General features: G+C 41.7%; 1 protein-coding gene and 1 long non-coding RNA gene across 2 annotated transcripts; both read left to right on the plus strand.

Annotated features, from left to right (window-relative positions):
* LOC110265038 lies at positions 2,994-3,590 on the plus strand. The gene has a single exon (XM_021107790.1). The coding sequence runs from the start codon at positions 2,994-2,996 to the stop codon at positions 3,588-3,590; it is 597 nt and encodes a 198-aa protein (XP_020963449.1).
* LOC110264579 lies at positions 13,412-18,083 on the plus strand. The gene is made up of 2 exons (XR_002350750.1): positions 13,412-13,700; positions 17,871-18,083. It is a non-coding gene; the product is annotated as an uncharacterized LOC110264579 (long non-coding RNA).

The raw sequence follows: 18,372 nt of genomic DNA on the forward strand, positions 1-18,372 counted from the left end.
GTTGGCGCGAGAGACATGGGGCATGTCCCTGGAAGGTGAGCCTTGCATTGCTGGCGTGAGGCCAGCATAAAGGACATTGCACGTCCGCGATCCTGAAGTGAGGAGAGCTCCAAGGGCGTGGGTGCAGCGTGAGTGTGGCGTCCCTGTAGTACACTCTTGCAATGAGATGAGTGAGGAAGTTGCATGGGCATGCTTGCTGGCATGAGAGACGTGGGGCATGTCCTTGGGAGGTGAGCCTTGCATGGCTGCCGTGAGGCCAGCATGGGCAACGGGCGATGCCCTCAATGAATTCTTGTTCACCACCCCTCTGGACCTTGGCTTAGCGTGGCTCTAGCGTGAAGGACATTGCACGTCCATGAAGAGCCTTGCTCCTCCACCTCTCTGGACCTTGGCTAAGCGTGTCTTGGAAGTGAGGGACGTGTGAGATCGTTGATGTACCTTTTGCTTTACCACATCTTTGTTTCCCCCACAAGTAGATCATATTCTCTTTGTTTCTCAATAATTTCCTACAAATATGCACACAAGTATTTGAAGTGATTTGGCTTAAAATGCAATAGATTTAAAGAGAAATTACTCACTTTATTAAGCTATTTAGCTAGAAAAATAACTATAAAATGCTCATGCATTACAATACCAAACTTAAGGTCTTGCTTGTCCCCAAGAAAGAAAGAGCTATGCATAAAGGATTTCCTTGATTGAATAATGATGAAAAATTTCTTGAGATGTTTAAGTGAGTTAAGTGATCAAGTGATAATGGGATAAACTCAATGATGTACTTATGCATGCGTTCCAATACTTGTTCATCCTTATAGTTGAGAGTCTTAGAATTTAGGAATTTTATTCGGATGATATTATGGAGGTCTCTTTATAAGTTTTCACCTTGAAGACATCATTTCTCTTTCTTTCATTTGTTATGATCGTTGATGAGCAAATATTTTATACACCTTTTAGCATCATTTTTATATAGTTTTTGTTATGTTTTGTTTAAGTTTTATTATATTTTCATAGGTTTTAGTAAGAAATTCACATTTTTAGATTCTACTTTAAGTTGTTGTGTTTTATGATGATTTCAGGTAATTTTTGGCTGAAATTGAGGAGCTTTGGCAAAGTCTGATTCAGAGGCAAGGAAAGCGTAGCAGGTGCTATCAAAATCTGACCTCCATGCACTCAAATGAGTATTTCAGGAGCTATAGAGGTCCAAATAATGTGTTCTCAATGACGTTGGAAAGCTAACTTCCATAGTTTTCCTGCAATATATAATGATCTATACTTTATATTGAAGGAGCCTGCCCATTAAAGGCGTTGAACACCAAGGAGCTACCCCCTAGCTGGCGTTCAATGCCCCAAAGGAGATCCAAAGCTGGCGTTGAATGCCAATCACCCCCTAATGTGCGTTCAATGCCCACCAAGAGTACAAAGTAGCGCCAATCACTCCCTAATGGGCGTTGAATGCCCATTCCTCCAAGTGGACGCCAAGCTCAGCCCAAGAACTCAACTCAGGTGGGCCCACAAATGGATTTTTGCACCTCTAGTCTATTCTATCATAATTTTGTACTTCTTAGTTACTAGGTTATTTTATATAGGGAAAGATCACCCATGTTTAGGACCTTCTTCCCCCACTTTTACTTTCGAAAATTATTGTACAGTATGAGCCAGTAACCTTCTAGGTTAAGGTTAGGAGCTCTGCTAATTCTTATGGATTAATAATATCATTGTTCTATTTCAATCTATGCTTGATTCTATTCTAAGATATATCTTCGTTCTTCATCCTAATGAATTGGGAGCGTAACTTAACCGTCATCCCTATTCTACACGGGTTCTTGTGAGTCCTTGACGGGATAGTATTGAACCGTAAGCTTAATTATACATCCTTAGACGGCTAATCCATGACTTCATTGGGGACTTGGAGACATCAGTTTAGCCGAGGTATGGGGTGATTAGGGCCTTTGTGGTATAGGCTAGAATCATGAAGCAACATTGTCTGATCCGAAAGATCTGACCTTGTCTGTGGCATTTTGAATAGGATCACCAAGGGAATAGACTACAGGAGCTTCACCCCCATTCATATTGGATGACCACTGACCTAGCGTTTGATCTGAGGCAGAGGAGATTAATGACTACTGACCTAGCATTAATCACTTACAGCCTGCCATGGAATGAATCATCAGAAGTTGAAGTAGATAGTGAGAAAATTTGATCCAAAAGGAGGAAGCATCTTTGAATCCTCAACCATTTTCTCATCACTGGTATCACACCAATTAAGCAATTCTATCTTTATTCTATTTTTATGCGTTTTTCACAACAACTATCTTTTCCAATCACCTGACTAAGATCTACAAGATAGCCATTGCTTGCTCAATCCGACAATCTCTGTAGGATTCGACCCTCACACACATAAGGTATTACTTGGACGTCCCTAGTTAGGATAGATGTTCTAGACATGGAGACACATGGAGACTGTAGCCGCACCCCCTACTGAGATTTATAATGCTCCTAGCGATATGAGTGGTAACTACCTTCAAGGAGACACTCACACCCATGCCCAGTAGACACTTAAGTAGGTTAATATTCCTCCTACTGAGTTATTTGAGGAGGTGCATCCCTGTAGGGCCTTCACAGAAAGCCTGATGCTCTCTAGGAGGGAGACCTTAAAAGAAGGTGGAACAGTAGTCGTCACCAAGGAGGCCGAACCTCAGGAGCCTGCTACTAAGGGACTGAAGGCAATAAAGGACCAGGAGGATCCTGAGAATACCATTGAGCATGCCCCTATAGAGGAGAAGGAACCTCAAGTTGAATCTTTTCTGGGCGTGCAAGAGGAGCCTGTGATTACCACAGAGTACGCCCTTGCAGAAGTGAAAGAGCCTTAAGAGCTATCTTTCCTATGCGTGCAAAAAAAACCAGAAGATGAGCAACTGGCTCATTTCCTAGCAGCACTCAAGAAGCTACAAGTCAATATCTCTTTTGCAGAGGTATTGGAAAAGAAGACCCCCTATATGGCCTGTCTAAAAGGCAGTCTTTTTGAAAAGAAAGACCTAAAGGGAGATAAAACTGTGGTACTGGCCAAAGAATGCAGTGCCTTAGTCCAGAATGAATTACCAAGGAAGATGCCAGATCCAGGGAGCTTTCAGATTCTATGCACTACTGGAAAGATCACTCTTGACAAAGCCCTGTATGATCTTCACTTAAGTTTGAATGTGATACCTTCATCTGTGATGAAGAAGCTGGGAATCCAAGAGGCACAAGCAACAAGGATTACCCTACAAATGAATGACCAGTCCTTGAGGCAAGCACACGAGCCAGTAGAGAACGTATTGGTAAAAGTTGGAGAGCTCTGCTTCCCTGCAGGCTTTGACATGGGAGAGGATGCGAATGACTCCATCATTCTCGGAACCTCACTCTTGGCCACTAAAAGAGCCCTGATAGATGTTGAGCAAGGAAAGAAGGCACTGAGGTTGCATGAGGTTTGGATGGTGTTCGAGGTTTTTAACCCTCCATTACCCTCTGACAAGGGAAGCACTTGCATAAAGGATTCAGCATTTAAGCCTCCTCCCTTGGATGGAACCAATTCAACCCCCTACCACCAAACGTAAGTTTAGTGTCGGGTGTACACTATCAACCAAGGAAGAGGGTCCTAAAGGAAAGATGCCTAGGGGATAGAGGACCAAAAAGATCCCTACTAAAGGCTTCTCACCATGGAAGATGGTAGTATTCACTTATCTCATCATAGTATTCAATGGGTGTTCAATGCCCATTCCTCAAGTTGGACGCCAAGCTCAGCCCAAGCACTCAACCAAAGTGGGCCCAAGAGTGGATTTTTGCACCTCTAGTCTAGTCCATCATATTTTTGTACTTTTTAGTTATTAGGTTATTATATATAGAACAAAGATCACCCATGTTAGAGATCTTTGCCTATTCGTACATTTTACTATTACTTTCTGTAAGCTATGAGCGACTAAACCTCCTAAGTTAGGGTTAGGAGCTCTGTTGATTCTCAAGGATTAATAATATTACTGTTTCTATTTCAATACACGTTTGATTCCATTCTCTAGTGCATTTTCATTCTTCATCTCATGAATTAAGGATGACACGTGACAATCATCCTAGTTCTACATGGGTTCTGTGTGAGTCCTGACCCGGATAGCATTGAACCATAGCTAGAGAGTGCACTACGGATTCCAAGAGAGTACCTAGGCGACTTTGGATAAGTGACATAACATCGGTCTCTGTGGCATTAAGGCTAGAGTCAGAGAAGTAATATTCCCTGATCCGGAAGATCCGACCTTGTCTGTGGCATTTTGAGTACGATCGCAAAGGGGAATGGATTGCTTAGTGCTTCACCTTCGGCCATAGTGGAAAGCCATGAGTTAACTTGATGAGAGGACATGAGTTGCTTGGATATGGTGGATTGCTATGGTTTAGAAGAGGCTAACTTGATGAGAGGATATGAGTTATTCACTTACGGCTGCCATTGAAGGAATCATTCGTTATTGAAGTAGACAGTGAGAAAGGTTAATCCGGAAAGAATATGCATCTCCAAAGTCTTAACTGAATCTCTATCATTGCTTCCACATTAATCTGGTATTTTGTTTCCTTTACTATTTTATTTATGCTTTTAAACAGACAACCATTTTTTTCTAATCACCTGACTAAGATCTACAAGATAGCCATTGCTCGGTCAATCCAATAATCTCCGTGGGATTCGACCCTTACTCACCTGAGGTATTACTTGGACGACTCGGTGCACTTGCCGGTTCATCTGTGCGAAACTTGCAGAGTTTAATTTTGCGCACCACTTTCTCCACCTCATCTGAATTCTCTAAAGTATACTTAACCACCACTAAGTTCTCTTGCCACCAGAGGGGAAAGGAGGGCTCATCACTATTGTACAAAAAGAAAGGACAGACATCCTCTACAGCTCGGGCTTTAAAATAATAATTTTTGAAGTCATGAAAAGAGTCAGAAAAAATCGAAAAGACTTTTCTACCCTGAGTGGCCCTAAAGGAAATCCAGGAAGCTTTCCTCTTATGCGACCCGGGCTTGGTTAAGACGAACAGGTACAAGAAAAGGCTTAGGGAAGGTCAGACACCCAGCTCTTGACACAGAAGTTGAAAAATCTTCATAAATGCCCAAGAGTTAGGGTGAAGCTGGGAAGGCACTACGTGACAGGTCCAAAGGATCTCGGTCTCAAATTCGATAAAAGGAGGAGTGATGTCTAGTTTGGTGAAGAAATAGTCATAAGCGTAGAAAAACGGCCACTCAAAACTATTTAAAGAAGGAAAACGAACCCTTTCCTTGGGATCAGGCGCAACTAGTTCATAATTCTTTTTGTTCATACCACCGGTCGAGCTTTGCGACCCGAGCTGACTTCAGACACGAATGACCGAGCTCTTCATGTTGGATTGCTACCGACCTCTCCCTTAAAGAGCTCGGCCCCATCGTTATAAAAGCCCAAGTAGGCCAGACAGAGGGACACAGCCCACTCCAAAGGCAGTTGGCCTAAAAGATAAGATGACTTCATTCAAAGATAAGATAAGATAACTAACTTATCTAGAAAGGTCAGTCCACACCACTATAAATACACTGGAGCACCCAGGTATAACTCATACTCTGATTCTACACAAAATACCGGCTCAAAGCCCATGCTAACTTAAGCATCGGAGTCTCTTGCAGGTACCACCACCCTCTGGTGAACCAGGATTAGCAGCACCGCCAAATTCAATAAGTCGGACACGACAGCTCCGGCCATCACAACAGATCTCATCCGAAATTGACCTTCAGTTTCAGGTAACCCTCAGAACATTGGCGTCGTTGCCAGAGAACCTGGAAGTCAGTCCATCATCATGGCCGACAACCTTGACAACGACCACAATTCTGATTTGGAAAACAGGACGCCGCATAAGAACGCGGACATCACACCGAAAGATACACCTCACCAAAACGGAGACAAGCATTCTCCAAACACAGAAATTTTAGATGCCCTCCGAGAACAACAGGAATGTCTCAAGCAGCTGGAACAACAGCCCGAACACCAACGCGAAGCCGAAAGAGATCTCCGGAGGGAAACAAGACGACGTCAAGAGTTAGAGGACAACCTCCTAAAGCTCGAAGCCAACCTTAAGACCAAAACAATTCGATCCAGTCATGAAGACAGCTCCCACAAAGATCAAGACCCATTCACCAAAGAGATCATGAAAGCTAAAGTCCCAAAGGACTTCAAAGCTCCTGACATGACCCTATACGACGGTACATCGGATCCAGGCCATCATCTCAGCAATTTCAGAAGTATGATGTATCTCACAGATGCCTCAGACGCAATCCGCTGTAAAGCTTTCCCGACTACCTTAACCAAAACGGTAATAAAGTGGTTCGACAGCTTGCCACCAAGGTCAATAGTAAGCTTTGATGACCTCGTCAAGAAGTTCCTAGCCAGATTCTCCATCCAAAAAGACAAAGCCAAACATGCCCCAAGCCTGTTAGGGATTAAGCAAGGAGATCGGGAGAACCTCCGCAACTACATTCAACAAGGCATGTCTAGACTTACAAAGTCTGCCAACAGAAGCAGCCATCATGGGTCTCATCAATGGTTTGTGAGAAGGACCCCTTAGCCACTCCATATCAAAAAAGCATCCAATGTCTCTAAACGAGGTACAAGAACGGGCAGAGAAGTATATCAACATGGAGGAGAACTCTCGACTAGGGAAAACCTCAAAATCCAGACTCTCTTACCCCCTCGAGACAAGGATAAGGAGTCCAGGAAAAAAGAAGACCAACCAAATGAAAAACCTAAAAAATACCACAACTACACTTCACTTAGAGTGTCCCTTGTGGATGTATACAGAGAGATATGCAACACTGAAAAGATCCCCCCTCTCGTACGATTAAACATAAAAGAGGAGGAGGAAATCGGATAGAGTATTGCGAATACCACCGAATCTATGGATATTCCACTAATGTCATTGAAAAACTAGCACGAGAAGGGAAGTTAGATCAATTTCTGGCTAATGAAGCAGACGAGCCAAGGAAAAGAAGAAGGGAGGAAGAGATCAGATGAACTGAATGTCCCAATCGTACCCCTAAAAGGCATGTCCACATTATCAATGGAGGATTCGTAGGAGGAGGGATCTCTAAGTCATCATGTAAAAGACACCTTAAGGAGGTGTATCATGTTAGAGAAGGAGACAGGTTGGTCGACCTCCCCCACATCACCTTCACCAAAGAAGACGCTGTGGGCATCATCCCAGGGCATGATGACCCCATGGTCATTACCATTATACTGGCCAACACCAACCTCCACAGAAAACTAATCGACCAGGGAAGTTTCGCGGACATCTTGTTCAAATCCGCCTTCGACAAGCTCAGCCTACAAGAAAAAGAGATCAAAGCATATCAGAATAGCTTGTTCGAACTAGGAGATACTCCAATCCAACCACTTGGATATATCTCACTGCACACAACCTTTGGAAAAGGAACTCGGTCCAGGACAGTCGACGTGAGCTCAGCCTATAACGCCCTAATAGGTCGGACAACGCTAAACCAGCTCACCGCCGTAGTCTCCACTCCACATCTGTGCATGAAATTCCAAACTCCAGAAGGGATCGCCACGATAAAGGAAGACCAAAAAATTGTGTGACGCTGTTACAATGAAAGACTAAACCTTAAAGGCGACCCCAAAGGGGAGGAAATCAACACTATTGAACTCAGGGGAGTACATGCTCGTGAGGAACTTCGACCGTGACCTGAAGGCGAGATCGATGAAGTCCAGATCAGGGATGCCCACGATAAAACAACAAATATCGGGGCAACCTTAAAGAGAGACTTAAAGGAGCCACTGATACAATTCCTAAAGGATAATGCCGATCTCTTTGCATGGAAGGCAGCGGACATGCCCGGCATAGATCCCAAGCTAATGTGCCATAAGCTGGCAGTATACCCTGGATCTTGGCCCGTGCAACAGAAACGCAGGAAGCTCGGGCCAGAAAGATCCCAAGCTGTGGAAGAGCAAGTGCAAGCTTTACTAGAGGCAGGGTTCATAAGGGAGGTCAAATACCCATTATGGCTAGCCAATGTTGTCTTAGTAAAGAAGACAAATGGCAAGTGAAGAATGTGTACTGACTACACCGATCTCAATAAGGCCTGCCCAAAAGATCCCTACCCGCTTCCAAACATAGATACTCTAGTGGATGCCTCTTCCGGATACAAGTACCTCTCCTTCATGGATGCCTATTCAGGATACAACCAAATCCCAATGTACCCACTTGATCAAGAAAAGACCTCGTTCCTAACCCCAAAGGCAAACTATTGCTATATAGTTATGCCATTCGGGCTAAAAAACGCAGGAACTACCTACCAAAGATTGATGAACAAAGTATTTGTTGACCATATTGGAAAGTTGATGGAGGTTTACGTAGACAACATGCTGGTAAAAACACAAAGTGAGGAATCATTGTTGTTCGACCTCACCAAAGTGTTTGACACCATCAGAAAGCACGGTATAAGACTTAATCCCACAAAGTGCACCTTCACAGTAGAGGCTGGAAAATTCTTAGACTTCATGCTTACCCAAAGAGGAATCGAGACAAATCCAGATAAATGCCGGGCTATACTCAACATGAAAAGTCTGACTTGCGTCAAAGAGGTACAACAGCTCAACGGCAGACTAGCAGCTCTGTCCAGATTTCTGGCTAGATCAGCCATAAGATCTCCCCCCTTTTACGCAACATTAAGGAAGAGAAAAAGGTTTGAATGGACAGCAGAGTGTGAGCAAGCATTCCAAGATTTCAAAAAATTCTTGGGGCAACCACCCATTCTTACCCGACCACGGGAAGGAGAAGCATTCATACTATACCTCGCCGTAGGAAGTCGGGCAATAGCCTCAGCGTTTGACAAAGAGGAAGAGAGTGGACAACAACCCATCTACTTCATCAGTAGGGCTCTACAAGGGGCTGAACTAAACTACCAAAAAATAGAAAAGTTTGCATACGCCCTCATACTCACTTCCCGACGACTTCGACCATACTTTCAAGCTCACACCATCAAAGTACGGACCAATGATGCGTGAGCATCTTTCTTATCTTTTCCTAGTGAATTTACATTTAATTTGTTAAGTTTTATCAAGAATTTATTATCTTTTAGCCACTATGGATGCTATTTTGAGTCTTGTGCAATTTTATTTATTTTAGGTAGCATTCGGGTGAATTTGATGGAGTTTCTGTAGAGAAATAGAAGAAACCAAGGAGCTGACCACCGAGGAGCAACGTGTGCATGTGCCTGACGCGTGCGCGTGATTTGGAGCTATACATGGCAACGCGTACGCGTGAAAAGCAAATCTGCTCAGGGACGCGTGTGCGTACCTGATGTGTACACATGACTGACGCGTACGTGTGACCTGCGCGATATACAGAAAACGCAGAAAATGCTGGGGGCGATTTTAGGCCGAGTTTCGACCCAGTTTGCAGCCCAAAAACATAGACTAGAGCCAGGGGATAGCAGAGACTCAAGGGAGATTCACACAAGAATGGTTATGCCCAACCAAGTTAGGCGTGGACCCTACGAAGCAAGTGGTCCCCATCCATCAATTGAAGACATACTGATTGCTTTAATTAATTCTGATTTAAACTTTAATTTTTATTATAAAATAGGAAAAGATATTATTTTAGTTTTAGAAGATATATTTTGAATTAATTAGGAATAGATATAAAAGGGGATTCCAACAAGGGGATTCCAACTCAACATTTTTTCCATTCCAATTTACAATCCTTATTTTTCTCTGAACCATGAGCAACTAAACCTCCATTGTTAAGGTTAAGAGCTCTGTCTATTTGTATGGATTGATTTTTTTGCTTTTTATATTTGAATTTACATATGGATTTATAATTTAAGAATTGTTTTTGCTCTTTATCTTATAAATTTGGGTGGAACGGAAGTGTGACCCTCTCTCTACTTGAGTTCTTGTATAACTTGGAAAAGTTCTTTACTTGAACAACAGCTTGAAAACATATTCTCCTAAATTTTAATTATCTGGATTTAACGGGATACGTGACATATAATCCTTTTATTTTTGGGTAATTAGAGTTTTTGTGGCATATAAACTGGAATTTGATCATCACTCTCTAATTGGAATTAATTGACCAAGGAATTGGTAATTGATGAAAATTAGAGGAGACTAGAAAGGTCTAAAGAATTAGGGTCTAGTCATATACAGTTTGCCATAAATTAAATCCTACATGATTAAAATAGTTAGTAAGAAGAGTTAATCCGGAAAAATAGATAACTCTGAAACCTTAACTGTCTTCTCCATACTTTACTATTTTAATTTCTGTACGATTATTTAATACTCTGTGAATATTCAAACACTCTAATTATCTGGATTTAATGGGAAACGTGACATATATTCCTTTTATTTTTGGGTAATTAGAGTTTTTGTGGCATATAAACTGGAATTTGATCATCACCCTCTAATTGGAATTAATTGACCAAGGAATTGGCAGTTGATGAAAATTAGAGGAGACCAGAAAGGTCTAAGGAATTAGGGTCTAGTCACATATAGTTTGCCATAAATTAAATCCTACATGATTAAAATAGTTAGTAAGAAGAGTTAATCCGGAAAAATAGATAACTCTGAAACCTTAACTGTCTTCTCCATACTTTACTCCCAACCCATTTACTTTACTATTTTAATTTCTGTACGATTGTTTAATGCTCTGTGAATATTTAAACACTCTTTTCTGTTTGTCTAACTAAGCCAATCAATCAATCAATCATTGTTGCTTAGTCCTTCAATCCTTGTGGGATCGACCCTCACTCACCTGAGGTATTACTTGGTACGACCCGGTGCACTTGCCGGTTAGTTTGTGGTTATAAATTACCACATCAACCAACCAACCCATAAAAGGCATCCTACAAAAAACAGACTTAGCTGGAAGAATCCGACAGTGGGCAATCAAATTATCCGAATTCAATCTTTGATATGAAGCTCGGACAGCCATCAAATCACAGTACCTGGCTGACTTCATTGCAGAATACACTGACGCCCCAGGAACCCCCACAAAATGGAATCTCTACGTCAACGGCTCTTCAAACAAAACCGGGAGTGGTGCAGGTGTAATTATAGAAAGTGATCTGGGAACCCAAATTGAGATCTCATTAAAGTTTGAATTTTCTGCTTCAAATAATCAAGCTGAGTATGAGGCACTATTGGCTGGTTTGAGGCTGGCTAGGGAGGTAGGAGTTCAAAAGCTTGCCATCTTCAGCAATTCACAAGTAGTTACCTCACAAATAGAAGGAAGCTACCAAGATAAGAACCCCACCATGAAAAAATATCTGGACAAGACCAGAGACCAGCTTGGACAATTCGGGGAATATGAGGTCCAACATATACCTCGAGAACAGAACGCTCGAGCTGATGCACTCTCAAAACTAGCCAGCACCAAACCAGGAGGCAGTAACAGAAGCCTCATCCAAGAAACATTGCCAAGTCCATCGATCTCGGAAGAAGAAAATGCCCTAACCATATCAGGTCGGGATCAAGGATGGATGGCCCCCATAATCAACTACCTCAATTCAGAGATACTTCCCATAGATAAAAAGGAGGTAAAAAGGCTAATACGAGAGGCACAGTACTACACCATAGTAGGCGACATCTTATATAGGAGAGGGATCTCAACACCCCTCCTAAAATGTGTGCCGACCTCCAATACAAGGGAAGTCTTGGAAGAAGTACATGGTGGCATGTGTGGCAACCACCTGGGGGATGAGCTCTTTCTAAAAAGGTACTCCGAGCCGGTTTCTTCTGGCCAACCTTGGGAAAGGAAGCAACAGAGTTCGTCAAAACATGCCTACCATGTCAGAAGCATGCTAACTTTCATATCGCTCTACCAGAGGAGCTCATTAGTGTTATGTCGCCTTGGCCATTCGCAAAATTGGGGCTCGACCTCCTTGGACCCTTCCCCCAGGGGTCATGACAAGTCAAATTTCTTATTGTGAGAATAGACTATTTCACAAAGTGGATTAAGGTGGAGCCCTTAGCTAATGCTACCGCCCAAAGAAGTCAAAAATTTCTATATAGGAACATTATCACAAGGTTTGGGGTCTCTTACTCCATCACCATAAATAATGGCACTCAGTTCACGGACACAAGTTTTAGAAATTTGGTAGTTGACTTGAAAATAAAACACCAATTCACATCTGTAGAACACCCACAAGCCAACGGACAGGCAGAAGCTGCCAATAAAGTCATACTGGCTGGGTTAAAAAGGAGACTACGGGACGCGAATGGAGCTTGGGCTGAAGAGCTCCCACAAGTCCTATGGGCATATCAGACAACTCCACACTCCACCACAGGAGAATCACCTTTTCGACTCACTTACGGGATAGAGGCAATTATCCCAGTAGAAATAGAAGAAAGATCTCCTAGAATGATCTTCTACAATGAAGATGCCAACTCATAAATTCAAAAAGAGGAGCTCGACCGACTTCCAGAAGTTCGAGAAAGAGCTCGGATTAGGGAGGAAGTAGTAAAGCATCGAATGGCTCTAAAGTATAACCAGAAGGTAGTCCAACGAAGCTTCACTGTAACAACCCCGATTTTCGAGTACGCGAGATCTTTTCTGAAAGTATGGATTTCTCTGGAAGATCAGTAAGGGGAGAATCTCTAATATATCATCAAGTATCTCAATCTTCATTGTCATTATGTTATCTTTAAGCTAGAACCTTTTCTGAGGCAACCTCGATAACGCAGTCATGAATAACCTAGTTTTTGAACCATATCGGTTAGGAGTTTTGATTCTGTTTTTCGTAAATAGTCTCTGTTTGACGAACCGGACTTGATTCATGAGAGAAGAGAGATGTAAGACCCAGAACTTTTGAAAAGTCTTATTATGATCAAGTCTCAAATCATATAGTTATTTATAGCCTTAATTTCAGAAATTATTTTATTAAAGGTAATTAAGGCAAGTTTTGATTTATTAGATTTGAGATAAGTTATGATTATTATCCAATTTTATAGGATGTTTGGATTATTTTCGATATTTGAATTATAAAGTTGGTAGTTGTGAAATAATAAGGATTTTATATGTTTTGGACAAAGTAACTAATATTTTAAATATTAATACTGCTATTTTGGAAAATAGAGAAATTAAGTATATTATTTCTAATTATTTGATTTGGGCATTTTGTTGAAAATAATTTGTAAAAGTGATGAGTAAATAGTATTTTTCTATATACAAATAGTGTTGGATTTAAATTGGATTTCAATTACTATATTATCCCTATTTTAAGTGAAATTACCAAAATGCCCCTAACCCTAATTTTCAAAAAAATGAAACCCTAACCCAGTGACCTGTACCCGACCCGGTTCCCTTCACACACACACAGCCACAGCAGCAGACCCCTATCCCTTTCGTCCCTCTTTCCCCCAAAAACAGCAGCAAATATACAAAACCCTCAAATGGAAACAGAACAGAGAGAGGGGGGCTGAGTTACGGATGAGGAGAGGAGGAGGAAAGCTCGCTGCGCCGCACGCTGGGCTCCACCATTGCCGCCGCATCACCGCCAGAACCGCGCGAGGGACAGAGGGCAGCTCACCGCGTCGCGCCGCCTCCGCAGTCCATGCCGGCCTGGAACCACCGCTGACGCGTCCTGCTGAGTAGCCGTAGAAGCCTTCCTCGCCGATGCCATGAACTGCGAACAAAGGAGAGAGAGAGGTCGAAACGGAGAGCTAAGCGAGGAAAGGGGTGGTCGTGGGTCGCCGTTGTCGGGGCTTCCGTCATGTCCTGCCGCTCGCCGACGCCGACCGATGGAGGAAGTGCAACGCCGCCGCGGGTCCATTACCGTTGAACTCAAAGGAGGAGGAAGGCTGCCCAGTCACACCGAGCAGGAGAGACAGAGTTGAGGCGAGCTGGGAGTCTGACCACCAGGCATAGCCAATGTTTGCGTCGCCGGCGTCGCCTCCATTGGAACCGCCGCGCCCAGACACGCCGTGCCGTCAGTTTGGGTTGAGGCGGAAAGGACTCTGTAAGACATTTGGGTTATGGAATTGCATTTTGAGGTAGGGGCGCTTTACGAAAACTACAGTTCATTATTGGAATTATTACATATGGATACTGATGTGAGATGTGGTGTATTTAGTGATTGTATTTGCCTTATGTATTATTTGATTGACTCGAATGATTATGGATGTTGGTTTGGCTGAATTGTTGTGCGGCTTTGTGAAATGTAATGTTTTGAAGCTGATTCTTTAAATATTTGAAATCTGAATTTAATCCGTTGTATGTATATATATGGATGTACTCTTTTTGAGTTGTTGTAAGTTGAATGGTATTTATGGATGTACGTTATCGAACGAAAGTATCTTTGGGAGCGGTATTGCGGTTTAAAGTTTTAAACAGGCTCATATTTTAGTATTAATTAATATAAGTGTCATCGTAATGTCGAACTATCATAGTCGCGCAGCCGGAAGTGCGAGCTTTGGTAGTTAGGGTGTTACATTATGGTATCAGAGCAGTTCTTTCTGTAGAGCCTGAGGAATGGACTGACTATGCTTCAATTGCATACTCTGAGTGTTTGTCATGTATTAGGTCTTGTCGAATGACGAGAATTAGAGCTTTATGCACATGATGGTCTATTGATTAACGCTGTTAGTGTTGCATTGCATAATTCCTGATATTAAGTTTGGCCGGCTTAATACTAGTGAATTATGTATATGAAAGTACTAATGGGTTATCATAGATGATATACGAGGTTTGAGTAAAGCGAATCGCGGGTTTTGGGAACGCTAGAAACTATTTCTCGAGGCTATTCAGTTGTGTGTCTTGAATCCTGTTCGAGTCGACCTGTTCCTTCATATCCTAACTTGAAGTTCTTGTTTGCTAACCCTCTTGAAAAGTAGTTTGATTCTTCAACTTCATTCTCTATTCATATGCATTATTGTTTGATCTTAATTGCATATGCTTGTTTGGAATCCTTGTTGTATCTATCTTCCTCTGTTTGAGTTCTTCCTGATCCCTGTATTCTCTAGCATGACTTTGAACTGATCCTAATGCACTGTGCATTTTAACTCCTGGTTCTGAGTCTATTCTTTGAGAAATTGTTGATTCAGTTTTTCTCTTATTTGACAGTGAGCACAGCTAATTTTGAGATTTTATGAAGATTGCTGTTGAATAGATATATATTTATCTATACATGAAATTTTGAAGATTTCTCATACCGCTTAGCAACTATCTAATTTTAATATCTCGCATGTATTTTTACTGGTTTGCGGAACGACATTTACTTTAAATACAAATTGACTTTCTAGTAATTTTACTACGGTTCCAATGCACATCTTTATTTGATTATGTATTTGGATATTTTTCAAAATTTTGGAAAGGAAAGATTTTTCACTTTTATCCCGGTTGAGTTTCATTTGATAAGCTTTACCTAACTTATTTTGTATTGAGTTTGATTTAGCATGCTATATGGTTTGTGCCATGGTTGTTCTTTTGAAAGTGTTGGACTCATAGCTTTCTTCCTATGAACAGGCTAAATTCTCTATTTAACCTTTCATCCCTATGAATGTCATACTTTACTTTATTTTTGAGTAATCTTTTACATTTTGTGAACATTACCATTGATCTTGGTTTGTCCTCTCTTGTGAATCTCATCCTTATGAGGGTCAGTTTAATTCGTTTTAAGTTAGTGCATTGTTTATCTTCTCATTGTCTCTAACAGAGTTTTTAGTCAAAGATTTATCCTTGAGAAATTACTAATGATTGGGTTGTCTTTTCCTATGACTTTTGTATTCTTTTGAATCAATTGAAAGCTTGTTTGACGTCTCATGCCGAGTGGATCTTGTTTGAACTATCTTGATTTAGGATGATTTCTTGTGTGGCTTGACTCTTTTTAAGTACATCCTAATATTCTTGAATATCCTTTTGAAATGGTGATTTCAAGTATATTTTTGGAGTCTTGTTTTGAACTTTTAAGGAAGTTTTGAATTCTCTTTGAAGAAATTCTAAACGGAATTTATTTTCTGTTGCTTGATTGAGATTGAAACCATTGTTCAATTTTTGATAAAATTGTATTAAAGTTGACATGCGCTATTTTAAATGAGGTTTTGAAAAGTTTCCTTGTTTAATGGAGACCTGTTCGTTTGTAGCGCACCACTTGTTTCCTCTACCAATTTACAAGCAAACTTTTACCTCGGATTTTCTTTTCCAAATAGAGCTTAACTTTCTCTTTTGTCCTTGCTATAAATGTTATACACGCTTGTTTGAATATGGACTTTGGAAATTTTTGAACAAGCATTTGATTTCTCTTCCGAGTTTTATGATTGCTTTTGGTTGAGTTGTGCACCTAATTATCCTTCTAAAATATTTGAGGAGATATTTTAGCCTTTAGCCAAGCTTGTGTGCACCTTGTTTTTTTTTTAAATTCTACATGGTCTGTTTCAACATGAAATTGTATTACAGCAAAGCCACGTTTATACTTTTGTTACTCTCTTGAAGAATGTTTATTACTTAACTTTCTTCTAAGCTGCGAAGTGATATTCCTGCAAGTTTTCGATTCTTTTATGAATAATATATTCGGAAGTGTTTTTAATCGTGCTTTTGAAGTTCTGTGAGTTTTGTCTTGGGTTTGAGAGATTCTTCTCTATAAACCTCATATTTCTTCGACTCAGCTTGAATTTGTTTCAAACTAATGCGCTGATTCTCCTTCCTATTGATCCTATTGAATTTCCTTGATCCAAGGATTATCTTGAAGTTGTCAATTGAATTGAGTCTAGCGAACTTCATTGCTTGAGTGTCCTTGTTTATTTGGAATTGGATACATTCTCTCAAATCTTTGAGTATTACCCTTGACAATTGTCTCTCCGTTCTAAATCTGGTATCCTTCTGAGTAGACTCGAGAATTGTTTTGATATCACGTGCGACTTGTAGACATAGTAACGCGATGCATTAGTTCTTTAAGACGTGATGTGTGTATATGGAAGTTGAAGCGGTAGGTGTGCAACGTTATGAGTTGTGGGCGTTTTGTTCCTTGTGAACGGGTTTGCGGTTGTAAGGCTTGTGATCGAGTATGGGATTGTAAAATGCTTGATGGAGTTGGAAAGGTGAAACCTTGAGGTTGATATGAGATTAGTGTGCGAATATTGAGCACATCGTTTTAACTCCATCCTGTTTTATAGCCTTTGATGCTTTGCCCTACTATCACATGATTGACCCATGTTATCTTTTGTATCGAGCCTACCTTGTAATGTTTGCTTTGCAATCACACTCCTACCTTTACACCCTTAAGCATATGACGATTAAAAGTATTTGAAAATCATATATATATGATTATATTTTGAGATATTTTTGCGTCTTCCTTAAATGTGTTCAAGGGTGAACGATTATGGAATTTCTTTTATTTTTCTATATACAAATAGTGTTGGATTTAAATTGGATTTCAATTACTATATTATCCCTATTTTAAGTGAAATTACCAAAATGCCCCTAACCCTAATTTTCAAAAAAATGAAACCCTAACCCAGTGACCCGTACCCGACCCGGTTCCCTTCACACACACAGCCGCAGCAGCAGACTCCTATCCCTTTCGTCCCTCTTTCCCCCAAAAACAGCAGCAAATATACAAAACCCTCAAATGGAAATAGAACAGAGAGAGAGGGGCTGAGTTACGGATGAGGAGAGGAGGAGGAAAGCTCGCTGCGCCGCGCGCTGGGCTCCACCATTGCCGCTGCATCACCGCCAGAACCGGGCGAGGGACAGAGGGCAGCTCACCGCGTCGCGCCGCCTCCGCAGTCCATGCCAGCCTGGAACCACCGCTGACGCGTCCTGCTGAGTAGCCGTAGAAGCCTTCCTTGCCGATGCCATGAACTGCGAACAGAGGAGAGAGAGAGGTCGAAACGGAGAGCTAAGCGAGGAAGGGGGTGGTCGTGAGTCGCCGTTGTCGGGGCTTCCGTCATGTCCTGCCGCTCGCCGACGCCGACCGATGGAGGAAGTGCAACGCCGCCGCGGATCCATTACCGTTGAACTCGAAGGAGGAGGAAGGCCGCCCAGTCACACCGAGCAGGAGAGACAGAGTTGAGGCGAGCTGGGAGTCTGACCACCAGGCATAGCCAATGTTTGCGTCGCTGGCGTCGCCTCCATTGGAACCGCCGCGCCCAGACACGCCGCTGCTGTGCCCCTTGCCATTGGAACTTGTGATTTTGTATGAACGGTTTCATAATAAATTCAGTTTTATTTACTTGAACCGGAAATCTATGATTTTAAAAGTTTCAATGAATTTTAAGGAATTTATATATGATGACCTTCCCTAAATACTTGGGACTTTGGCAAGAAACTTTTGTTATAAAATCCCATTGTTGGATGGGTGATTTTGAATGTTCCCAAAAAGAAT

The sequence above is a fragment of the Arachis ipaensis genome, chromosome B07, assembly GCF_000816755.2.
Source record: "Arachis ipaensis cultivar K30076 chromosome B07, Araip1.1, whole genome shotgun sequence".
Taxonomy (NCBI): domain Eukaryota; kingdom Viridiplantae; phylum Streptophyta; class Magnoliopsida; order Fabales; family Fabaceae; genus Arachis; species Arachis ipaensis.

Coding starts and splice junctions, on each gene's coding strand:
- LOC110265038 (XM_021107790.1), top strand. CDS start 2,994: ATGGCCTGTCTAAAAGGCAGTCTTTTTGAAAAGAAAGACCTAAAGGGA.